The sequence below is a fragment of the Nothoprocta perdicaria genome, unplaced genomic scaffold, assembly GCF_003342845.1.
Source record: "Nothoprocta perdicaria isolate Ctin4 unplaced genomic scaffold, notPer1 scaffold_1, whole genome shotgun sequence".
Lineage (NCBI taxonomy): Eukaryota > Metazoa > Chordata > Aves > Tinamiformes > Tinamidae > Nothoprocta > Nothoprocta perdicaria.
Genome location: NW_020454093.1, coordinates 3,683,786 through 3,709,958, shown reverse-complemented (window position 1 = coordinate 3,709,958; position 26,173 = coordinate 3,683,786). Strand labels below are relative to the sequence as shown.

General features: G+C 37.8%; 1 protein-coding gene across 2 annotated transcripts in view; it reads left to right on the top strand.

Moving 5' to 3' along the window:
* The window catches only part of COL4A3BP (collagen type IV alpha 3 binding protein), a 59,575-nt gene extending 33,681 nt beyond the window's left edge, over positions 1-25,894 (top strand). The window contains exons 5-18 of one of the 2 annotated variants that reach the window (XM_026036477.1): positions 426-564; positions 1,480-1,563; positions 5,768-5,925; positions 10,177-10,269; positions 12,833-12,919; positions 13,309-13,401; positions 13,999-14,076; positions 18,507-18,602; positions 19,215-19,347; positions 19,430-19,500; positions 20,808-20,936; positions 21,622-21,751; positions 23,340-23,476; positions 24,358-25,894. In XM_026036477.1, the coding sequence (XP_025892262.1) occupies positions 426-564; positions 1,480-1,563; positions 5,768-5,925; positions 10,177-10,269; positions 12,833-12,919; positions 13,309-13,401; positions 13,999-14,076; positions 18,507-18,602; positions 19,215-19,347; positions 19,430-19,500; positions 20,808-20,936; positions 21,622-21,751; positions 23,340-23,467 (1,419 nt within the window). In that variant the 3' untranslated portion in view covers positions 23,468-23,476; positions 24,358-25,894. The remainder of the gene's footprint in view (positions 1-425; positions 565-1,479; positions 1,564-5,767; positions 5,926-10,176; positions 10,270-12,832; positions 12,920-13,308; positions 13,402-13,998; positions 14,077-18,506; positions 18,603-19,214; positions 19,348-19,429; positions 19,501-20,807; positions 20,937-21,621; positions 21,752-23,339; positions 23,477-24,357) is intronic. The other variant, XM_026036472.1, reaches the window with a different exon arrangement.
* The last annotated feature ends 279 nt before the right edge of the window (positions 25,895-26,173 follow it).

Here is a 26,173-nt window from a genome sequence, read left to right as displayed (position 1 = left end):
GGCTGTACTTCTGGCAAATGAGCAGTGGAGAAGCAGTGCAAAAAGGAGGAAAATATTGGTCTCTGTAACAAAGATCTTAGGCTGGAGCTGACTGCTTTTAGATAAACTGGTATAAATGTGATAGCCTGCAGGATCTCTGCCAGCTTTTGTATCATCTCTGAAGTAGCAGATGCAGTTAGGAGGGAAAAAATAAGACCAGTGGACAAAATGAGTACACTTGTATTCACTTTTGTACGTTTTTAATGCTAATTGAATGCTGATAGTATTTCAAAGCTTTAGTGTATCTGAAGAACTTGTTCCTCACAGTTGGGGAAAAGCTACACTTTTTAATTTTTTACTTAGGCATCAAACTAATTATATAGAAGCATATATAGAATGCTAATTATATAGAAGCATTCATGGCTCCCATTTTCTTGTATTTTCAGAAGGGTCATAGCTTACGTGAGAAGCTTGCAGAAATGGAAACCTTCAGAGACATCTTGTGTAGACAAGTTGATACTTTGCAGAAATATTTTGATGCTTGTGCAGACGCAGTTTCCAAAGATGAACTCCAGAGGGATAAAGGTAAAAGTCTGATTGAAAAATACTAACTCTGTAGAATCTTAACTTGTTACCCAGTAAACAATAGCCATTGAGATAGTATGATCTCATGTACAGATAAGTACCTTCAACTTACTACTTAGCAAAATAAGCAGCCAGAGGTATTTCCACAGCAACAGAGGTAGCTGCTTTCATTTTAGAAGTTGAATTTCCATGAACATCTGCTTACTAAACTATTGTTGCCAGCCTTACTGAAATGATATTCTTTTAACCACTTGATTTTACCGAAGGGTACCTGCTTAAACCCAAAAAATGAACAGAAGTTAGTTCACTGCTGTACCTCTTGCTGTTTTTGTGACAAACCAATAGGATATATTAATCACTAGGATGCATTCTTTCATAAGGCCAAACCTCCTGGGCTGTGTAGTACACTAGCTCCAATCAATGCAGCTGCACCTGTTTGAAATCCTTACAGACTTCATAGAGGATGCCCGTGTTTCTCTTTTTTCTTCCTTCCTCAGAACACAGCTTGTTGTCATATTTGTGTATTCTCCCGACGCATTTCTATTCATCTGTCAGTTTGCACTGGCAGTTAAGCAGATAATAAGTACAATTCTACTTTTTTTCCCAAACTCTACAGAAGAAGAGCAGATAGCTGATGAATTATGGCTCCTTGCTTATCCAGTTAGAACTCTGAGATACCTTGTCTTGACCCTGAGGGCTGATTTCAGATATGGAGTAAATATTAAAGTCCTTATGGCTCCTGACCAGAATATTGATAGTGGCTTCAGAAATAAATACAGGGTGTCAGTAACTGTAAATTGTAAAAATTGCTTGAAATGCTCCTAAGCTGTGAAGATGCTTGTAGTTTTTCTTGCTTACTAGAGAATTTAGTAAAAGGTTTTCTCTTTCCTGACGTTAATTTCCTCTTAAAATTAGTGGTAGAAGATGATGAAGATGACTTTCCTACAGTGCGTTCTGATGGGGATTTTTTACATAACAGTAACAGCAGTAAGGAAAAACGTAAGTATGTCTGAACTCTATTCTTGCTAGAAACTGAGTAGCATAATTAACCTGTTGGAGCAGGCTGGGAATTGTGCAGTTTTCTAAGGAGAAAACTACAAGAATAGTTTTATTTACAGGAACTCTTAACCTCCATTAAAGCCATTGCTCATTAGTTGCTTTCTGTGATTCTTTGAGCTATTTTGTATATAACGCAGAAATGTTAATAGTGCAGCCTTGTCTGACTTAGTATCCTCTGTCCAAAGCCATGTCTATATGATCAGCTCTTAAAGTTGTATTGATCAGGTATTGCACTTGGTGTGCAATTCAAGTTTGGAATAAATCCTTCATGCCTCTTATCAGCACAGATAAGCTTGTAAAACTCACCTGTAAACAAGTCACACATCCATTGATCCTACTTTATATAAAAGCCTTCATTTTGAGGAGTACTGAGTTGTCAGAGCAAAGTTCAGAAAGTTGATAAAGCTTTTTTCTAAAAATGTTAAGGGGAATTTAATTTCATAGCATGATTCATTTTGAAAGAAATGTCTTTGTCAAGACTAATTTTTGTAGGATGATGTAGGAGTTTCAGCTTAATTTGTCATTAGAACTTTCCTTCATATTTGCATTCTTCTGGTGTATCTGCTATATATAAATTTGTTATGTGAAGTGTTATTAGGAAAGTCTTTTTGTACATCTGGTCATCTTAGAACACTTAACGTGGATTCTTCTGCTTTCTTCAGGTTTTTTGAGTATTCAACAGGAATTTGAGGTGACAGTCCTCATGTGAAAAGTTTGAATTTGGACTCTGAAAACATCTGTGTTAAGAAATTGCAATATGCTCTGGATTCCTTAATATATAATTATGTATTACAGCTCATTGTTCAAAATGACCACTGCAAGCCTTGGCTGATTTTACAATCTCAGTTTTCATGATTCCTGATTTCATGTTTTTTAACAAAAATGATTTGACCAAAGGGAAGAGAGACTAATATCCATTTTAGTTTTTCTGTGCTCCAGTTTCTAATTTTTAGGTAAAGAATTAAAGCTGAGTTAAGCTGCAGTTCCTAACTGGAGATTGGCAGTTAGAATTCCTCGTCTGTAGCAGAATCCTCGATCTTGAGTCGTGTGATGGGAGAAATAGGTTCCTCAGGATGACTGTCCAAAAGATATGTATATTTGGGAAGAATAATATTCAGACTAACAGATAATAGAATTTGTCTTAAAATGCAGCCTTTCCTGAAGCTTGTCTTCAGAGGAGGGGTTAAAATTTCTCAGTTTCTGAGGTTTCAGGTTCCTTTCTCCAATAGATCTCCAATCTTGGAAGAACTGGATCATTTTGTAGCTGAGAATGGCTAGCTGTCCAGGCTGAAGCCTCTTTAAGCAGCCTTTTGGAGGATAGATGTTTTTGTACTAGAATTACAAAGCTGAAGATCTTCCAGAAAGTGAAGGAGAACAACTAGACATAAAACATAGTGAAATATATGGTGTTTTTTGTGTTCTGAAGGGAGGGAGAGTAGTTACCGGCATATTGCTGAAGTAATGAGGTGGTGGGGAGAAGATAAATCGTATTGATTCCAGGGCTGTCCATACAAGGTAAACAATTCAGGCACCAATTAAAAAAATGAGTATTTATCCAGCTGTTCCTTTTCACTTAGAATTGGCTTGGTGATGTAAAATGTGAAGTTAATGAATTGATTTATTATCTGTAAAAAATTGTATTGGTGGAGAAACAATATAAAACCTATCGATCAAACATATTATTTGTCCTAACAAATAATATTGATATTTCTAACACTTGGAAAAGTGTTAGAAGCATCACAGGAAGAAGATCTATTCAATAGGTAATGATATAGAAGAGAAGGGCTAAGAGCTGCTGAAGAAGGCAGAAACATGCCATGCAAAACATCTGTTGCTATGAAAGGAGAATGAAAGCAATTCAGAAATGAGGCAAAATGCCTAATAAGCAAGGGAGCACCTTCTTGGCATGCAGAGAGGGCTTGAGCACTGTCATCTCCCCAGAGCACCATGAACACCGGTTGCCTTTGGGGTAGGCATGCACCTTGGCCTTTCAGAGTCACCCCTGAATTCCCTATGGTGGTTTCAGATAAGCTGTGTATGAGTGTGATCGTTGATCTTACTCTGGAGGGGCTGGGAGGCAGACTAGCCTCAGTTGTTTGCAGGTTGCCCTACAGTGCAGTTGTTTGGCAGGTTGCCCTAAAGCCTGCAGCCTTTACTACCTAGTTAAAAACCAGCCCGTTTTTAAAGGCCGTGTCGAGTTCTGGGCAATGGTGTTCTGGGTAACAGTGTTTCTTGTTCTTGACAAGACATATCGGAGGGAAAGCTGCCTTGTGGTCTTTCACATGTGTTCCTCTCCAATGACTACATATGTGGTTGTAAATAAATATGTACAGCGAGGTTCTTCAAATATGGTATAAAGTGTTTTGTATCTAACATGAAATAGCTTATTATTTTGAAGTTTAAGACCAGACTGTGGAATTGAAAACATTTTGTGCTTGTGATGGTTCATTGCTTTACATTAACTGGGAGAGTTGCTTCTCAAGTTGTAGCTGAGGTCCAAAAATGTGGAGGAAAAGCAGACTGATTTCTTTTCCCAAGAAAATGATTGTATTGCTACATCCATCTTGCAGTCCATTAAACAGTTTTATGAAATAATTTTGCAGCCAGTAGTAGTTTCTTCAGCATATTTAGCACTTTATATTCCTAAAAGAAAAAAGTTAATCACCCCTATAAGCAGCATAGTTGTGCCAGTAAGCACGTGCTCAGCCTACAAGAGGATTTCTTTTGCTGTTACAAGCTGCCTTAAGTAAAGTAGTGTTGTGCAGGTGAAGGTTTTGTTTATCTGACTTAGATTTTTCCCAGTGAATCCACTGCATGGTTCCCTTTCTATCTTATGCTGCTTCCAGTGGGGCCTCTCCGTGTTCCGCCTGTGGCTGCCGGCCAAAAGAGGCCTGACCTGCAGTTTTGTTTCTGGAGCAGATTTTTTTCCTCTTTACATTTCTTCCCAGTTTCCCCCAGCTTCTCTAGCTTTCAAAAATTACTCTTGCTTCACGTGAAATGAAAAATAAGCTGTGTTCTGCCACAGCATACATGCCTTCAAACACCTCAGTACGCAAGCACAGTCATTAGCCATGTGTTTGAAAATTGTTTGATTTCTGGTGAGAGGAGGGTGTGTCTGAAACCTCTGGGGACACACAAAGCCCTTGCTCAGGGCCATGTGACCCCTGCTTTCCATTCCTGTGCTGCCCTTAGAGAACAGCAGTTGCATTTCTGGTGCTTGAAGGGACTGAGCTGCTTCAGAGCTGGAATTCGCCCTTGCAGTCGGATACGAGAGCAACCTGCACAAATATTTATTTGTACTTTCTGAATCGCAGAGCGGTGCCACACTGACAAACTGGCAGAGTAAATAAATAAAAAAGCAAGTTCCTGCCGGGTGGCAAGCACTGAGCTTGCCCCATGGCATAGCAGGAATTGCTTTCGCTTGCCAGGCTCAGGCAGCTGCAACATGGGTGTTACTTCTGCTTTCTAATATTTATGACATTAATGTGTTCTATTTTATTTGTTATTCTGTCAACCTACATATGAGTTTGACATATAATAGGTACTTTTTTTGTCACATGTTTTAAGTCATTTGTTTAAATAGCCTTAGCAACAGATGGCTTGCTTGACAGCATGAAGTAGTTGTTGGAGCTGCAAAGCCCACAGTACTTGGATAATTCAACACATTTGATACAACTTTCCTTACACACATACATTTTAGACGTTAATCTATAATTACTTAAAACAACCTTGACTATTACATTTTGGGTTTGATTGCATTTTGAAATTGTTGCTTGCTTAGTATTGTATCAGATATGTTTTAAGGTTGCTCTGGCTTAATTAGGCCTCACTTCAAGCTGTCAAACTGCTATTGTTAAAGTATTACCACTCCCTCCACCCACATGATCTGCAGAGTGCAGAGTAATACAGCATTGCAAGCAGGCTTGGAATACAGTATATGCTGCAAGATGAAGCTTAGGGGATGCATTTCTCTTCTGGAATCTTTTCCCTTGTCGTGTGGCTGAAAAATTGATAGTAATTTTTATTTTTAAATATTTAGCCAGTGTGATATTTTCTTTAAACGTTTTAAACATTTTTGCATGTGTGCTTTATGTTAATCTGAGTTAAAGGTTGATAACAGTGAATGATTCATATTTGTTTTTAGTGTTTCCGCATGTGACACCCAAAGGAATTAATGGCATAGACTTTAAAGGAGAAGCTATAACTTTCAAGGCAACTACTGCTGGAATCCTTGCTACACTCTCCCATTGTATTGAACTCATGGTAAAACGTGAAGAAAGCTGGCAAAAACGACTAGATAAGGTAAGATTGTCTTCCTTTCACTTTTGCTGAAAAATTCTTTAGCTTGACATTTGAGTTGCTCTGAAATCTTTCTACTCCAAGTATTACTTTCATTGGTATGTACTGTATTTATTTTAGGTACTGTTATTTATTTGTATAAAATGAAAAATAAAGCTTCATTGTGGCTGTCGGTGATAGTGACATTCATTATTTTTTCTTTTCCCTTGTGCAGATGGGCAGTATTCTTATGTCTTTTTATATCTATAAAGAACCTGACAGTATTCCATAGTAAACAGCATAATGCTTGCAGCTTTCTGAGAGAGACTTAGCTCTCAAGCTTGCAAAGTGATACACAAATTCCTGAAGTGGTTTGGACTTGAGATGGTGACAATAATCAGAAACAATTGTTTACCTTTTAAGGTCTTTTTAAAATAAAACATCTTTCACTTGACTTTCTCAAAACTAGTAAACGTACATTAAAGAGTTAGTGTTTTGGGTGTGTGGCTTTGTATTCCCTGCTCTCGCAGCAGTGGTGGTTCACACTAAGCTTACTCAACCAGTGAGCTCTAAAGGGGCAGTGTTTTCTCTCTCCAGGTGAGAAAGTTGGGAGCATGGCAAGGCTGCCCTGCAGGCTTTGGCTTTGAGCATCCTGCTGGCACTGACTGGTATTCTAGGGAGTCCTTTAGATGCTTTTATCTCCTATATTTTTGATTTAACGTGTTTCTACATGGTGTATATCAAGTCTCAGCTCTTACTGCATGTGTTAATGACACACAAAATTGAAAGAATGAAGGCAGTTGAGGAAAAATATATCCGCATTTGAATTCTTGGCCCTGTTTCCTGACTATTCTTTTTCTTTGTCAGTGTATCAAAGTCTTGGTCTAGTCTATCTAGTTATATCAGGTCTATCTAGTTATATTCTTATTTCTGTCGTTACTAAATCTTTCACTGCTGTGTCTAGTGGTTGGGAGAGCAGATCCGAGGCCGAGAAACTTGTTCGCAGGATCTGGAAGGGATCTCAGGAGACCCTGTCAAAGCAGGGACAGCTTCCTGGATCAAGTGATTTTTTTTTTTTTTCCTTGTACATAGTTTTAACATGTTTGTCAGTCTCTGTCACAGATGCTTCATTACCTGTGAACTAACTTTAAAGTACTTGGGCTCAGCTTCAAGAATTTAACATGAACTAAAACCAGAATTTCACTTCAGGTCTCGTGCGAATGTGATAACTCGTACAACAGGAGCAAGTACATTTTAAAGGAGGTCATAAGCTTGTTAGCACTTTTGTAGCAGAAATGCAAGTAGTAAAAGCCTCCCAAAACTTGGATATGTTCAGACCTTCTGCTTTATTAAACTTAGGGAGTCCGGGTTTTATTTGTCAAGGTCGTTTTGGTGTTTGTGGCACACTCGGCCAAGTAATGTAATTCTAATATCACATATTTTTGCTTTTGTACTCCCTTAATTGCTAACCTTTTAGAAGAGATGGCTTTAATAGGGCTTCCAGAAAATCTGAAGACAGAACTTCTTTTAGAGCTCTACTAACATTATTTCACTTCACTTGCAAATATATATTTTTTTTCTTTTAATGGCTGAATGTCTTTAAGGTTGTTGTCTGTGTAACTGAGTCTGAGCAAAGACCATTGCTCTGCCCCCTCATAAACGCAGGTGGAGAAGTGTTGATCTTTGTACTCATGGAGTTTATACTGCTCTGAGAGCAAGTAAATATTGTCAGACATTGCACTTAAGAATGAATTCTGTGAAAGGTGTTAGAAGGAGGAACTTTATGGAAAGGATCAGAAGTCCCAGGGAGCAGTTGCAGTTTGCTTTGTCAGAAGATTCCTTGCTCGGGGTTCACTCTGTGCACACTGGTCACTTAAGTCAGTAGTGTCAGTGGATAAAGTTAATGACAGCTTCAAAGTCTTGCAGGTTGCCTTGTAATGAAGCCCTTTCCCTTTTCTTTCCACTCCAGCTTTCTTGCTGTAGTAATTACAGAAATGCATTTTTTTAATGGTAGAGCAGAACTCATAACCTAGCAAGAGTCCTACTGCCCTCATAGGGGATCTGGGCTGTCCCATATAGTCCATCTTGTAGAGGCTTGAGTTTATCTGCTGAACTTGAAGGCATAATTTCAATGATAGTTCTCCTCTAAAATGTGTCAAATATTAAACAAGCTCAAGTTTAAAAGAACTCGTTGAATCCAGAGGTGACTGAAGCTTGAAATGAGATGGGTACAGCACTATGAAGAATGGATGTCTTTCTCTAGAAAGTCTCTTGTGGTGTTTTTTCTTTTTATTCTTTGTACATAACTTAAAAGCCATTCCTTTTGATCTATCTTGTAAAGGTGGGCCGCTTTTTTTATGAACCTCCGAAAAGAACTGATTGTAGAAGGATCTCTTAATTTTGAAAGAGGGTACTTACATAGTGCACTTGAACTAAATATAAAGTTCTAAAATTACAATCACTCTGTCACGAAAGCAGAGACCAGAATAAAATTAATACAAAAGTGTGTAATTAATCTACTGGTAGCTACAGCTTTGGCTTGGAGCCTTTCTTCCTAGCTGTTAGTTAGGACTAAGTCTGATGGTGAGCCTGAGTGTTTTGTTGCCTGAGTTCAGTGAAATTTTCATTCTAAGTCTCTGCAGTGTATTTTACAGCTAGGGTTTCTTAAATAAGGAAAAGGGATAAAAGGGAAAACATTTCATGTCCAGTATCTGGTCATTGTTAGGTTCATAGCAATATCCTTAGCCTTCAGACTGTAGTTCTTGCTACCTTTGGTCTAACTAATTAATATATGCATATAATTTTTCTGTAAAATAACTATTACCTTAAGATTAACATGTTAGTAAGTCTTTTATTTCTTGTCCAGATATGATACTTCTAACTTGAATGGCTCATTAGATACTCCAGAGTTTTAATATATCAGTAACTTTTCTGCTCTGCAGCCAGGCGTCTGTGTTATTTAACGTGGTTGTCAACAGGAGCTGACAGCTTTGGAGTGAAGAGTTGTCTGTTTACACACACACCTGAGTTTGGAAACTGCCAATCAAAACACAAAAAGTGTGACTTGTGGCAAGTGTTCTGGTGAAACTGGGGTGCTTTTTCTTAATGATTTATCCTCCAGTTGCACCTTATACGTCTTAGGTCTCTCTGGTTAGCTTCAGAACAGGAAAATTTGCAAGTTTTTCTGAAATATGTGAACAGGTATAGCCTGTTTCTTAATACTTAGGGAGGGAAAATTTGTCTTTACAGATAATGGAAATCTTGATTTTGATCTCTAAGACCTGCTTTTTTCTAAGACTGTGCCTGCAGAAAACTGCCCTGTTTTCCAGCACATGACAGTTGTTTTACTTGCCAGTTCTGAAAGGGAAGTTCAAAGTAGGTTCTCCAAAGTGAATGGGACTGCTGAATTCCCAGTGGGAAATGAAGCCTGTTAGGGAGCTTTAAGAACTTTTCACCATTTTTTTTCTATTTGAAACTCATTTGTTGAATAATTGTATTCATATCTGCAAGTATTAAAGTGCAGTGTTGACTTCTCACCTGTGAGACTTGAGGCTTCCTGCAAGTCGTTGTGAAAGGAACAGAAACCTCGCGATGTGAAGCAGAGGAATTACGGAAGCTTTTGTACCTGTTCACTAGGAGCACATGACACTGAATAGAGGTCAAGGAGGAAATCTCAGTCTTTCCAGCATAACTACTGCTTGATTTGCAGTACGTGGTGGCCACAGGCCCTGGTGGCTGTAGTACCATCGCATGCCTGTTAGTGGAGGAGGATGTTGGGTCCTTGGTCCGTGGAGTTCATGAGGTGATTCATGTGGATCCCGTGCAGGCTAAATATAGGTGGAAGCTTACATGCTGTGACTCATGAGCTCATGTTATCCAGCAAGTTATCCAAGACCTTTTTGCAGGTCTTATTCTTCTCTGCGTGGCCAAGCATCTGTGTTGGGGAAGTTGGTCTAGACTGGCAGTTGGATGCAAAATCTGACCATCACCAAACCAGGACTAGATAATATATAAGTTTAAGCTAAATAGTGGTTTTTGCTTGTTGGGTTTTTTCTTCTCCTCATGACTTTAAGTATTCCCAAGGTTGGTAGCTATTAAGTTTTGTATTATCTTTATGTGTATATGTAATACAAACACTTAATCTATGTATGCAAATAAAAGTAGCAAAGCAGGAAATCTAGTAGCCTTGCAAACTTTACTTGGCTTTATTGGTGTAATATTTACTATTACCAGTTAATCATTCTACCTCCCTCAAATGCCTGCGTAATTTTACAGGAAATTGAGAAAAGGAGAAGAATAGAAGAAGCATATAAAAATGCTGTGACAGAACTCAAGAAAAAGTCCCATTTTGGAGGGCCGGACTATGAGGTACGAATTGGGTGTCTGAATATCGAGAACCTTAAGGTTTCTAGAGCTTGGTTTGTTTCTCAGTGATGTGTAAGTTGTGGTGTTTGGTTTGTGGACGTGATGTGTGTTTGTCACTTGGTTTTTTTCTCTGTCTTTGAATTTGAATGAAGAATCTCAGTCCTTAAATCTTTGGAGAATCAAAGGGTCTGTCCTCACCTAGATCCCATTATTCTGCTTAGTCTATAGCATTTTGTATGCAAATATTTCTAGTATTTCTTTATTACACTTAATAGTGATAGTACACAAGCAGCTTTCTTTATTGAAGGGTCATCTGTGCAGAAATAGTCCTAGAATTGAATTCTTTCCTCCATCAAAGTATCTCAAATTTCAGCTGCATAATACAGCTGTAAATTGCAACTGCAAAGCCCTTATCTTTACTGATCTTTTCATGAAATACATGGAGTAGTATATACGGGGGTTGAGTTTGAGAGGAATTAAAGCAGAATTTTCTTGTGTGTCAACACCAACTACACTTGAGTAGAATTCTGAAATAAACACATTTGTAAACCTCTTAGATAGCAATTGCCAAACGAAACTTGATGTTAAGAGACTGAATGTACTGTAACTTCCATAGGTTAAACCTAGTTCATTCTCACTTCTGTCTACCTTTTTTGTGCTTTATAATACAGAATGTTGTTTTTATGACTGGCAATACGAGAGTTGAGAAAGATGTAAAATTTCACTTCATTTCTTCTTAAAAAAGATCTGCCTGAATGCTTGAAGTAGTTGAATTGATTTGCTGCGAAAGTAGAGAGCAGAAAACCTTGCTAACAGCTACATCCTTCTGATACAGCCAGCAACATCTTATGTGAGACAAGGGGTAGTACAGTGTGCAGAAAAACAAGCTTCTGAAAGCTCACATATTAAAAATCTCATGAGGGATATTGTAACTCTGCTCCTAAAGTTCTACATATTTACAGATGAGGCTTTTAGTACAGGGTTGTCTTTTATCTCTTCTTTAGATTTTTTTTTTGGGGGGGGTGGGGGGGGTTGGATTTTTAGAAATGTCTTTACTGGACAAGGAGATTTTTGCTGTGCTTATTCTCTCACTGTTCCAGTCATTGTCCTCTGAAAGCCAACTTGGTAACTTGTGACACATAGAGATCCTGATTCTGAAATGGAGCAGCAGATATGCAGTGTGTTTAATTTCCAAGTGTTTTCATTTTCTGTAGCCTCAGGTTCTAATTTAGTTTTGTGTCCTTTATACCCATTAAATACTTGCTTTTTTAAAAAATATTTTCGAATAGCACCTTCCCAGATATTGACAGCACTGATGTGCTGCTTTCAATTGACTGAATCCCTCCCTCAATCTGAGAGGGATATTACTCTGTAAAGCTACCAAACATTTTTTTGATGTCCTTTTATGTCAAACCTGAGCTTCATTGTTTCAGAAGTTCTCTTGGTCTTGCTGCTCATAGGATACCAAAGGGTCTTGCTAAGATGGCAAGTGTGTGTTCGTTGCTTTTTTGTTTGTTATTTTTTATAAACTCAAAACTTCATTTGAAATTCTCTGGGTTTCATTCCTCTGCAATAGCTGATTGTCCTCCAGATATACTGTGTTTTACTGGAGCTGGAATCTTTTGATATTAATTACTACCCCAGCTGATTGGGTTCCTTGAGTAGTGTTATCTGTGAATTTTCCTTAATTCTCTGCACAACTGCCTAATTAAATTTGTTCTTTACAAGACTGACTATTACAAAGTTAAACATGGAATGGAAACAGCATTGGAATTGCATAGTGTAATTCAAATGTTTAGTGGAAAATGATTTTCAGTCAAGCATTCAGGATTAAGACATAGCAGGCAGGCTATTAAAACCTTGATTAAATCAGTTGGAGGAATTTCAAGTTTAACCTTTGAGAACTAGTGTCAGTATTAACTACAAATTTCTGGTTCTCTCTTTTGTGAAGTACCACTTTTAAGCTGTAGACTTAAGTTGCCGTTTTACATATTAGTCTTGAGTTTTTAGTTAGCAGTTCAGTTGAGTAGTTGCTAACTAAACTTGAGTTTAGTTAGCAGTTGACTCAACTCTGCATGCTATATTAGTGTCAGATGCTCTTCCCCAATAATTCTCAATGAAGAGATTCCTAGGATTTCATCCTGTCGTGTCATGCACGTGTCAGAAATCCAGCTAAGGCATTGGAATATGTGCACAGAAGTCTCATTATACAATTATGTTTACAATGTGACAAAAATGCAAACATGTTAACAGAATATGTATCATGCAAACTCAAATCTGAGAGCAAGGTAAATTGCCGTTGTTCTTCAGTACTCTGTTTCTAGAAACTTTTTTTTGATTGCTAATATAACTATCCTTAAATTACACTTACAGAATAGGAATATCTTTTTAAAACAAGTAAGGCTTTTGTAATCAAAGAATGTTGATGAAAGGACCTTAAGTCTATGGAGAAATGGCCTCCAATCAGTTATATTCTTGATTGATGGATTTGATTTTTTTTAATATTAAACTTAAATACAAGTCATGTCTTCTGAATTTTGAACTCTATTTTTTTCTTATGGTCTAGGAGGGTCCTAATAGTCTGATTAATGAAGAAGAATTTTTCGATGCTGTTGAAGCTGCTCTTGATAGACAAGATAAAATGGAAGAACAGGTACTGATACTTGAAAAATGTGTTCATGGCAGGTATTTCATGCGTGATTTCTATGAAGTTTTCTTGGGTTGCAACTCCTGAGGCTCCAAATGCTTTATACTGTTACTTATACTCACATTTCACTTGATATTTGTATCATTAAATATTTTTGCTTAACATTAATTTTGAGAAAGTGGATTCACCGCTTGTATACAGAAGAAGAGTATAAATATTAACTTATTTGAATGTCTCTGGTTTCTGATTCCTAAATATGAAAGTATATATGAATCCTATATAAAACTTCTTTGAAAGTGATGCAGATAAAAATGTAGAGTACTGCAGATATTTCTTGAAATATAATTATTGCCCTGAACAGCTGACTGCTAGTAACTAAACTCATCTCTCGCCAGTCTCAAAGTGAAAAGGTCAGACTACACTGGCCAGTGTCCTTACCTTCTGGAGATGCATATTCTGCTGTGGGGACTCATAGATTTGTCCAGAAGGTAAGATGCTTAGCTCATTACTCTGAGATGATGGTGACTTACGATATTCCTGTTTTTAATATTTCTGTATGGCTAGGTGAGACTGAATTTGTAGATGTTTCTAGTAACTTTTAATAGGTTACTCATTGTTTTTATTAAACTACCCACGACTGGAGGCAGAATATTTTCTGTCTTGGCTCAGAAATCACTGATCTGAGGAGCTATTTAGAATACTCCTGACTTGTATCAAGCGTCTCAGTTCGAGATTTTAAATAAAAAAGAAAAACCAATGTGCTAACTTGATAGTGCATTTAAGATCCTTTCAACAAAACTTACTGAGCTGAGTAAGCTAGAAAAAAAATGCAGCTGCTTATATCAGAATCAGTGAACATTTTTTAATGTTACTTTTAGTGTTACTGGAAACACTACACTCCTCAAGGCTACGCTGGGAGTATAATACATAATAGGTGCATGAAATCAGCATTTGCTGCTGTGCTTGCTGCTTATGGTGCTTTTGTTTTCCTTTTCTTCATTATCTTGTGCTTGGAAGTTGGTACTGAATGCTCTGTTGTGCCTTTGTTCTGATTACTTGGTTTTTTCTTTGTCTGTCTCTGGTAGCCCTATAGTCGCTCTTCCTCCATGTCTTCCATTGATCTAGTCAGTGCCTCTGATGATGTTCACAGATTCAGCGCCCAGGTACTGTACGAATGCGCAGAGTGGGGGTTGCCTGTCTTTGCTCTATTTCATCCTCTCCTCTAGAACCTGGGTTTTGGTTGCAGAAACCACGCTCGCTTTAACCTAGTACATTGAGACAAACAAAGGAGTTCTCTATTCCTATACTAAATGGTTGTCTTTTTTACATTCTGCTTGCATGCATACCCCTCCTGCAGAGGCCCAGATCTTGTGAGGCTGTTGAACTGATTTCTGTAGCTTGAATAAAAATGCTTTACAAGTTGATTTGCATTTCTGATTATTGTAAAAGTAGAATAGCACCTGTTACATGTGGGATGGAAATAGGTTTCTGACTTGAAATGTGTTTTCCTTGCTTTTAAATCAACCAAAGGTTTGACTTGCTTTTATGCTTTTTTCAGCATTAGTTATAATGACGTTGAGATACTAAATGTTGAGGTTGAGCAATACTGTTTTTACATCTGCAACTAGTGCTGGAAGGTCATTACAGTGAAACTTAGGAGAACTTACTGGAAAGTTTGAATATCTTCTGTTATCTTCCAGAAAGTTAGTGTGACATCCTGAATATGGGAACGTTGTCACTGCCGTTCTGTTAAAGCAGAAACTTGCTCTGAGGATTACAGTGTATAAAGTTGGACTTGGCGAGAGGAGTAACGTGTCTGCTCCTTAGTCTCAAACAGTTGTTCAGCTACGGCATTGGTGCTGCAGGATTCCTTCTGCTGTGGTCTGTGTGGTCTTGTTAAGAAAAAAAAAAAAAAAATGGATTTTGTTCCCAAATTAATAATTTGGTTTTCTTAGGTTGCTTACTGTAAGCCGCTTCTGCTCTTCCAAATAAAAGTAATGGTCTCCCTCTGAATAACAGAGCCTGGAATCGTATCACTATTTGGTTTTGTTGGTTTTACTCTGCTTTGAGCAGAGGCCTAACGTTTAATGACTTGCTGTTTGGACTGAAGTCCCAGCTTTGACCTTGGCCAGCTACCTCTCTAGAATTTTGACTTGCAGCCAGGCAAAGAGGATGCAGGTCATACTGCAAAACAGTGATGCACAGACTGGACTACTAGTACTCAAGTTAGCGTATTGAGTTTTTTTCAGGGGTAGGAAGGTATGTCAAATGAGAGCACCTTTGGTTTCAAAGATGGCAGCTGGATGCCTGGCAGGCTGGCAGGCTGAGTATATGTAGTATATGGCTAGTTTGATTCAAGGGAAACACTGTTCAAATGTACCTTTTTTTTGCGAAATGTGCATTCCATCTTTGCTACTTTCTCATTTATGATAGCATTTCTGTGTGCATATGGTAAATTTGAATATTGGAATACTGATATTAGTGTAAAAACATTCATCAGAAGAGTCTGAAATTGATCAGGGCCTCATCACAAGAATGCAAATTCAGGTTAAAATTAAGGATTAGCGCTGGGCTAGGGTATGGATTCATGCTGTTCCTTCCAGCTCTGCGTGGCTTATACTCAATTAGAGCAACTACCAAGTGCCTTAGGATACATTTCTGAGTTAATAGACTCACTGTAGAGAAGGTGATCTGGCCAATTTATAGCAAGTGGCTCTTGCCTCTTCTCCCAAGCCCAGAATAGGTTCCTCTCAGATGAACAAATGAGTCCACTTGCTCTGGAGCCGCAGGGCTGCAGCGAGACAGCCGGGGTCTGAGGGAGCACCAACAGCCTTGACAAGCTGCTGTGGACCTGATAATGTGAAGCCAACATCCATCCCCAGGCACAGGATTTGGCTTTTCAGAATGCAGATGAATATCAGTTATCTTGATTCTGAATAAATAGGACAGGTTTCTCGACTTTATTTATAGGAAGGGAATTTCAGTATCAGTAGATGATGAAGTAGCAAGTTCATCAGCCTTGCTTTTAAAGCTGAGAAGGGCAAACGTGCTTGAATGCTGAGGCACCCCAGTAGACAAGATGTGCCTCCTGTTCAGGGTGTCTTCCTGAGTGTGCCTTATCCTGACTGACATCAGCCCTCTCCTGAGGTGGGAGATTTCTCTGATCACGTAACCAGCATGGTGACCGCCCACAATGAGCTTCAGAATATTCATTCATACATGGAATGAGTATTAGAGACTTGTTCGTTAGCAGCTAAAGCTTAGATTATTTGTTCCAGAGCAAGCAGTGATAAAGTTCTTGTAGAAGCCGTTGTGTGGCTCGCAGCAGCTCTGTGTGCCTGAATAGTCCAAATAAGTTAGATAGTCTGTGATTTCCTCTGTAGTTCCATGGTTGCTATAGGAGGGTAAGTGTGGTTCAGCTGGTGGTTGGTATCTTCCCACAAGTATTTCTTGTGTGAGAAGATACTAACATGTTGCCACGTACTGTCAGTGTGGACTCTGTGAAGGAGATGACTGTGAAAGTTTGGGGAGTAGTGTAAGAATTTAAGCAGCTCTTTTTGTAAGAGTAACCTTGTTACTTCCAGAAAAAGGTTTTAATCCCAAAGGAATATTCAGAACTCCTTAAGAATTAATCCAGCATACAAATGGACCAGAAATGTGAATGACTTGTGGCTTAGCTTGTTCACTCGCCGTTGAGGAAACGGCATATTAGCAAGGTGCTGCATATTAGTGTTGCTGTGAGGCATTATAGATTCCAAGACACTGTTCATTTGGCTTCACTGCTTATCAGATTAGCTTCAGATGCTTTAGAGCACTCTCTTTAATTCATTAAAAACTTGATATCATGCTTTTGAAATTGTAACCCCTTTCTGCTTTGTCACTTGTTCATTGCTTAAAAGCAGGATAGTCATTTATAATCTTTGTAAAGCCCTTGGAGCTCGTTGTGATTCTTTTGACATCTCTTAGCCCTGGGGAATCCTCAGTAGAAAGGAGATACACTTTTATGTTGCTGGCCATGGCTGGTAATACATTGGGGTTCATCACCCTCTTTAATTGAAGGTCCATCTAGTCTTTTTGATGGAGTGGAGAATAAGTTGGATTTTGCAACGTATCATTTGGGCTGTTTGGGGAAGAAGGTAATTGTGTGGCAGAGGGCAAAAGATCTGCGCTTACCAAGCATTTACTTGGTCTGCTTATGCCAGTGGAAGCTATTCCCTCAGGGAGTCTCCAGAAAGGTATTGATTTATCTTTATCAGTTCAGTGGGAGGCCTGGGTTTAAAATCTGCAGGTGTCTGGGAGACGACTTCATTTAAAGCACTAGCAGTTCTCCAAACAGCTTGAGCTGCAGTGCAGGTCTGCCCACCTAGGGTTGCAGACCAAGCCTTGGTGGCAGGATGCAGCAGATCTGCAGGGGGGGTCTGGAGGAAAGTGCCCGGTGCCAGCAGCAGAGATGGGGAGCGCCCTGACTTGGGGTGCAGGCTGGCTGTTCCCCGGGCACGGGAGCTGCCTGGGCAGGCAACGTGCGGGAGGCAGCGCGGGCACCGCTGCTCCCTGCTCCACGTGCCGCTGGATTAGATTTAGCTCTTAGCTCCTAAATCTTGAAGTATAGATTACAGTGCAGAAATGTAAATTAAGATCAAGCTTTCATCCAATATATTTCACTCTGTTAGAAGATTTTGTTTTGGATGAGAGACTTTTTTTTCCTACTCAGTCTTGTGTTGCCCAGAAGTGTGTAGTGTGAACAATGATTGACTTATATTCAGTGTAAACAGGTTCTCTTAATTCCACATCATATTAGGAAAGGCTGTCAAATGTTTCTTAGCTGTGCTTACTATTTGTACTGCTTGCTCAAGTGATGTTTGAAATGGTGCTTGAATTGGTGTATTCATCTACCAGCTGAACTTAAATACTTTTTGTTAGGAAAACATTTCTAGTAATTCAAGAAACAGTGACAATCAAGTTTATTTGTGAAAAGTTTTCTAGTAGTCACCTATCTTTACATTTTGTAGGTGGAAAAAAGTTATTAAATTGCTTCCAATGTTTATAAATGCTACATCATGAGTTGAATCCGTAGCTTCCTCCTTTTTTAAGATGCTTAGCTTTCATTTGGCTGCGATAAATATAGATGTCTAGATTTATATATAAACTTGCAGATAAGTTTTTGATAGTATTCGCATTTTTGGGTGATTTCCTCTTTCCCTCACCCTTTTGTTCAGCCTTGTTCTTCACTGCATCTTGGCTTTTGTATCTTGCAGTGCATCATAGTTTTATTTAGAGGTGCCAAGTAATCTTTAAACATTGAAATGAAGCAGTCAGTAGATGGGAATAGTGATTTTTGATAGTTCAGAGCCATAAAGGAGGATAGGAAATACCCTCAGTGAAAGGAGTCGTAAATTAAATCAAGTTTTGTCGTTGTTTCTGAATGCCAGATTTCTGCTTGCTCTTACTTTCAGTAGAGTTCTGTTCAAGTTCAGCTCCTGCACAAGATGTGAAGCCTTGCTTTAGTGTGGTTTCCAGTATTGCGCAGTTTCCAGTCTAGGAAAATGTACAGAATGTTTTATAAAAGATGTGCTTGTTTTTCCTCTCTTTAAAGGTAGAAGAGATGGTGCAAAACCATATGACTTATTCTTTACAAGATGTAGGAGGAGATGCCAATTGGCAGCTCGTGGTAGAAGAAGGAGAAATGAAGGTAAATATTTGACCTTTTGTTTCTTTCTTTACTTAGCTCATATAAGATAGTGTGCTACTGACTCTTTTTTTTCCCCTTGGGTACTATCACTCACGAATTATGCTGTTGATAGTTCTCTTGAATAGCTGTGTTTAAGTTAGGGCTGGAGTCTACAAGAGCTATATCCACTCACCAGCTCAAACATGCAGCTTCCTATTTAACTCTTGCAAGAGCTTTACATTATTGCAGATTCCATTCTTGTTTTCTCATACTTAGAATTTGATATCAGTGTGACATATAAATTCATCTGAGATCTTATAGTTACGGTCTCATTTACTGCATTGTAAGTGTTTTTGTCAATCCTTGTGCCTAGTGGCAAGTAAGTTAGCTAAATCATTTGAGAAGAGACTCTCAAATACGGTCTCGCTGGCCTGTTATTGCAAAGTGCCATGTGAGAACATCTCCATGGGCAGTTACCAGGGAGCACTGACATGGCAAATTATTTGTGTTTGTCTTAGGGAAGTGTGTGGATGGGTTTTTCTTTGTGTTTTTTAGATGTTTAGATTTGATTGAATTAAAATACAAAGCATTTTGATTTTCTCATGTTGTGCATTTCTTTGCGTTTGACCACAGGTATACAGAAGAGAGGTGGAAGAAAATGGAATAGTTTTAGATCCTTTAAAGGCAACACATGCAGTTAAAGGTGTAACAGGGCATGAAGTTTGCCACTACTTCTGGAATGTTGATGTTCGTAATGACTGGGAAAGTAAGGAATTTTTTTTATCAGTAAGCACGTTCAATACTAATGTCTGTGCTCTTGTTTAATGATGGTTTTTTTTTTCTTTCAGCAACAATTGAGAACTTTCATGTCGTGGAAACTCTAGCTGACAATGCAATCATCATTTACCAGACACATAAGGTAGTAACACTTAAGCTATATATAGCATCTTACTGAGATTTGAGACCTATCTCAGTGTACTCAATGTTTATTCCAGTGTACTCTAGTATTTTAACAGCTTAAAATACAGTTTTAAACAATAGTTCAGAACTAGTTCTGTATTAAACTGAACTTTGTCAATTTGGGGAAATTTGTTTGAAAGTTATAACAACAGAGGAGAACTTGTTATTTGCTATATGTATCACAGCCAACAAAACAGGTTCATAAAAAACAGATCAGCACTGACTATGAGAAAGAAACAATTATACCACAGTGTTATATTTCCTTTGAGAAGGAAGTTAGCCATAATACATGCTGTTGGCATGGGCATTTGCATTACCAGTGGTATTTTTGCTGATAACACTTTAATGCACTTTTACTTCTAAGTATTTGCATTTTTTTTTCCCATCAGCCAGTCCTGGTGTGTGTTACCAAAATACTAATTCAAAGTGTAACCCAACAATTGTAACAGTTGGATTCAAGAAAAAAGGACTATGAAATATACAGATTTATGCTTGCTTAGTCTTGTCTTGCGTGGTGACAAGTATTAGTGTACTTGGACATGAACACCCATTGATTTCTTGGCACATGTCACCACTTGTACAGGTGCCTAAAGCTGCAATAGCAGACTTCTTTTATATAAAAAGAAGTTGTGGGAACTCTGCAGTGTTTTAAGACTGAAACAGAATTTATTCCCTTCCCTTTTCCCATCCAAATTATCAAAAAATGGCTTCTCTAACTTATTTTATTAGAACATTTAGTTCTGAATTATTCTAAATCGATAATATCAGGTTACTACATCTTAACTTCTGAAGTAATAGTTCTATAAACCTTTTTCTGTTTAAAAGGTTTTCCCTTTTTGTCTTGGTATGTATGTGTATGGAGACATTGTAGACACATCTACAATAGTTAAGTCACAAACTGAACTAGCAGGTACAAGTATTACCTAAAAGGCAAACCTGATGTTGAGAATGTTGTAGGGGAGCTGTCTCTGCTGAAAAATGTCAGATGCAGTTAGTCTTCTTGCCTTTCAGTGTTTTAAACTTTTGCTTTTAACTTTTTGAGGTCAAGTTTGTCTTAAAATAAAATACATCCATGTGACCCAGTGTGGATGTGTGCAACAACTGTGTTCTGTTTTAAATATGAAAATTGCCTTCAACTTAAACTTTTTTTACCTTAAAAATAACACAACTGACTTTATAATGCTTCTCTTACTTCCTTTGTCAGATAGTAGGCATGTACTTAATTTTCAAAAGTGGAAAAGCTTAGAATAAAGTGTCTTTCCACAGCGGGTGTGGCCAGCCTCTCAGCGGGACGTGCTGTATCTGTCTGCCATCAGGAAGATCCCCGCGTTCAGTGAAAATGACCCCGAGACGTGGATTGTGTGCAACTTCTCTGTGGAACACGACAGTGCTCCTGTAAGTGCTGTTTTCATTCTGTAAAGTTCTGCCTTCAAAATAACATTTTACTATTGCATGATGGTAATGCAATGCTAGAGTCAGGAGAAGATTTGAAGGAAAAGTAATACAGTTTGTTTTAATTAGTTCCTGCATAACCTAATTAAGTTGTTCTGAGCCAAAAGGTGCTTTGCCTTTTCTCAGCAGTCAGCTAATTGAGGTATTGCAGAAGAATAGAAGCAAAACTTCCAGAGTCCTGATAATACTTGAAAGAATTGAGGTTGCACTGATTGAATTCTATAAAATCTCTCTCTAGCATTTGCAGATAATGTGATAGGGATACGATCGTGTGACTTTGTGGATATGAGGTTTGTTAAATCTTGAGGTTACCCCGTTCTGCCTTGGTTCTGTCAGGCAGTAGTAGTGACTGTTTCTTGGGAATATTCTTGTGCTTATTTCTGTGCACTGCCTATTTATAACGGAAAAGTTACTGGCATTTGTAGATGCTAGGAGATGCTTGCACCTTTTCTTTCATGTTACATGCATGTAGTTCTAAAATGCAAGCTCTCTGAAATGTGACTTTTGGAGCCTCTTAGAATTCATATTAAATTGAAGTATTAATCATGCTGAAGTAAACTCTGGGGCTAGCTAACTATTTCATTCCTTGGCATCTGTGCAGCTAACTAAATCTTTCATTCTTTGGCAGCTAAATAACCGATGTGTCCGTGCAAAAATAAATGTTGCCATGATTTGTCAGACGCTAGTGAGCCCGCCGGAGGGGAACAAGGAAATCAGCAGAGACAATATCCTATGCAAGATTACATATGTAGCCAATGGTAAGTATATTTTTTGCAGTATGGCATTCCTTGAATATGCTGTCTGTGGTGACCTGAGTGCTGGCAAATAGAAGACTCGAGTTTCATTTTGAGCTTTTGCAGGTTCACATTTCTTCTTTATGTTCAGAAAGGCTTGAAATCATATGCTACAGCCATCAAAGGAATCCTTCCTTGTTTGGTATTCTAGGAGGAATAAATGAAAAGAGTGTGTATCTCGGTCCTTACACCCCTTTTGAGGGACTGGAGGAGGAGGAAATGCGTTGATTTGGCATAGCTTTTAGTTTCAGTAATACATTGCTTTTTAGTTCTTTGTTACTATAAAATTATTTTCCTAATTCAACCTGTTAGCTTGAAAAGCTGCTGGTTTAATAAAATTACACTTTTTGCCCCTAATGTTAAGAAGGTACAAATATATTTTGTATGAAAATGTTTGCAAGCTCTATAATCCAATCTTCATATTTAATTATTTCTTTAACTGATAGAATTCTTATAACTGATTACAAAGTTATCAAAAACAAACTGTAATGTTACTGTGTCTAATCTTTAGAAATGCACTGAAAATTGAATATTTGTAGTATATTGAATTGAATAAATAGTAAAAATTCCTAAGGGTAGCTAGCTGCTTATTTTGGTTAACCACCTAGTTAACCACCGGTCTGAACAATTACTCTCATGGCTCCAATGACCATTTCCCTTGAGCAGCAGTGATATAACTTGTTATAAATCCTGCATAAATAACATTGTATGATGTTAAACTGCTGCTTTGGTAAGCTACTTTGGGTTCTATTTAAATGTTTCCAAATTGTGAGGGAAGAGGTTTAGAGGTTTAATTTCTTAACCTTTTTTTTAATCTGAAAAAAAGCTTTCATTGACGAGTCAAATTTTGAACATGGTTATGAGAGATGTGGAACTTTGAGAGCCTACTTGACCTATGAATCTGAACATATATTAGAACCTCTCCAAATTCTGTTTAAAATGTTTTACGAATCTGTAGAATACTTTCATGAAGCAATTTTGCAATGATTGCTGTGAAGCTGAAAAACAATGTTGACTTTTTTTAAGTAGTAATTCAAATCTTTTTATTTCTTAAAAGAATTTAGGGAATATGTCTTTCAGTTTGGGCAAACTCTGAAGACCTGCAACACAATATTTTTTTAATGTTTTCTAAATAGTGGCACTGTGAAAATGGACTAAACTTGAGTTGTAAAATAGTTGGAAGTGGAAGTGTTACAAGATGCAAAGATATTATTTAAAGGAGAAAAAAAAAAAACCCTCCTGCTGCATATTTTTTGCTGTTACTCCAGAAAAGAAATTGCAAGAATTAAGTTATTTTTCTTTCCATCTTATATGGGTTTTTTTTGTCTCACTATGTGTGTCCCCTACTGTTCTTAGCTGTACAACCTGAAGGCTGCCCTGCTTTTCAGGTGGTGCCTGAGCCTGTGTGGGAGCAGTCAGCCTCTCCGGTATCATCTCAGGCTTGGCAGGAGTAGGAATCTGACATCACGTATTCTTACTGTTTACCTGTTGATTTGCCCATTCGTGTGGTTTGTGGAATTCAATTTGAATCAAGTTTAATAATTGCTTCTAGTGAACCCAGGAGGATGGGCGCCAGCATCAGTGTTACGGGCAGTGGCAAAACGAGAATATCCCAAGTTCTTGAAGCGTTTTACGTCCTATGTGCAGGAGAAGACAGCAGGAAAGCCCATTTTGTTCTAGTACTAGCAGGTATGCACTCTTTTCTTCACTGCTGTAAATACTGCAGGCCGAATAAAGGAATACAAACTAGAAATGTCATATCACCATTTGCATGAATTCAGAGCATATTTTCAATTTTGTGGTCAGACATGTGAAAATATTGTTAGCTCCAAAGCATTCTTTTATATTAACAGAAAATTCTGATTTTGGATTTTGATTGATAGTGGAGACTTTCTGACAGAGAATTACTAGAGTATTTAGAATACAATCTTAAATTTTCAGTCTTTCTGGTGGACCTAATAAAAGGAACTTACAGCTGCTTTCTGAAGTTTGTGGATGTATTTTAACTGTGTGTCATTGGACTAATCAAAATTAATTTAATATTTAAATAAAAAATGATGAGATTAGAAAGGCATTTCCCCACCACCTGGTGGTGGCAGGGATCTGAGTTTGTCCAAAGTGAGCCTTTGTGATCAGTGAGTCTCTGCCTTTTTTAGCAGTATGTTAGCAGTATTGTTTCCACCTGTAGTGTCCAAGCACTGAGATGCAGCTGCACAGTAGTATCTGGTAGTTCTAATACTAGAGCATCGTCTGAAAATGTCTTTTGACCCCTTTTTTTGGTGCATGACTTCAGGCTTCCTGTTTTTTAGGTTCTATTTAGTAGGTCAAACTCTGAAAGTCTTAGTCATTTGATCTTTCCAGAACAGGTATCCCCAAAATACGTTTCTCATTTTTAATTGTGTATTGTTAGAGAACTAGTGTAGGTGAACCATTAAGAACTGAACTATCTCGAATGAGCTGGCAGTTCAGATACAGTTGTAATGTTCCTAAATGATATATGGGATTTAGCAATTTCTTGCCACTTGTTTTCTTATTTATGGTGAAAATTCCTTTTCTTTGCCTTTCTGCAGTGATTGGCGCAAGACTGGGTGAGCATTCCGCGTTGGAGAAGTAACCATGTATAGAGCACTCCATGCAGGAACGAAGGATCTACAGTCTTTCTATGGCCCAACTTCTAGGCTTTGTATACCGAAGTGAAGAAACGTTGCAACACCATGAGGCTGAATATTTAACACTATCTCTCTCCTGCTAATTTTCTTGCTGAATCAGTGTGTAATTATAAATACATGTATTGATAACATGTATATGGCTCTATTTTTATTTGCTTGCTTGAAAAGAGGAAGGACGTACAACTTTGAATCACCAACTTGGGTTACTGCTTTAATTTTAAACAACTTGCAAAATTTTACTGATAACCCTTCCTAAGATACTTGAGCAGATTTTGTGCATGTCTAAAAAGCACAAGAGACACATGCACATATAGCATACTGTATGTGCTTTATGTGCACAAAAATCTGTGGTATTTGCTGGAGGAGGAATTCAGTAAAGCCTAGGTGAGTTACTGGCAGATTTTGTTTTGCTTTGTATAATCATAGTTCATTGCTGCTAGTTTCTATAATGAATCATCTTGTTATGTAAAATGTCAGTTAATAACTGAGGGCTGTCAATATCCTGATGACTTTGCCTTTTCTATTGTCTTACTCTTATGAAGACCGCCAGGTCTGAAGGAGTAAGAGTGTGAAAAGCTTTATTTTTTTCCAGATATCTTTATATTTCTATTGTATTTTTCAGTTATGTAATGTGCTACAGATTTTTGTTATTAAACATGATCCAGAAATTTCTAGGTAGATTCTGTATGAGAGAGCATGAAAGCTCAAGTCATCTGTCCATGCTCCATGTGGACTGCTTTCTTGCATGATACCCAGGGCTTTTCTGAAGCTGTGAGAAAGGTACACTATAGTATTTATTGAAGCAATCTGGACTACATAGGACCACATTCCCAGTCTGGAAATGAGGATGAGTACATTTTCTTATCCTGCATGTTTTTTCCCCTCACCTTAAAGCCATGCCATGAGGTTCATGTAGAAAATGTGAGTCACTTTAATACTTACCTCTTGGATCGAATATCCAGCAGAGCTGTGAGGATACATAGTTCTTACTGGAAAGTTCCCCTTGGTTGCTGTGAGAATTGGAAAGTCGGATATTTTGTCTGCCTTTGATTCTGGAGATGCTCATTAGGAGAGAACTGTGGCAGATTGGTACTCACTTTGGAGATATTTTTATTCTTGTCCTGTAGTTGGAGACTATTCAGAGACTGCCACGTGTTTCGCTAACGTATATATCTCGAAATAGAAGATTCAGATATATTTTTTTTCAAAAGAAAGCTGAAAGTCTTATTTGATATATTATAGTAGGTGCCTGAAGGTAAATACAAGATAGTTATTTAATGAAGATTTGGCAAATAATTAAATGCTATCTGCACAATGTTGAGAGAGGAAAGAAAAAAAAAACTTTTATCTGCTCATTTTCTCTGTGGAGATGAAAGCATACATAACATATTAGACATGCACGCAGGTTTCATGCTCCATAACTCTTCCTTTATTTGCCTTTCTCTAATGGTGTGCATGGAATATGCCTTATTACAGAATTATTCTGTTGATTTGAATATGTAGAAAAGTGCCTATATGGTAATGCTAGTAAGGCAAATAAGATGAAAATTTGTACATGTTTACTATATCACCAGTGAGCATTTTATATAGAGATGTTTTAAAACAACGACAACAACAAAAAAATTACCTCAAATGTACTTCATCTTTTTACAATCAATCAAACGATGGTTCATTCACCATGGCCACTGATGGGAACTTCAAAAAAAAAAAAAAAAAA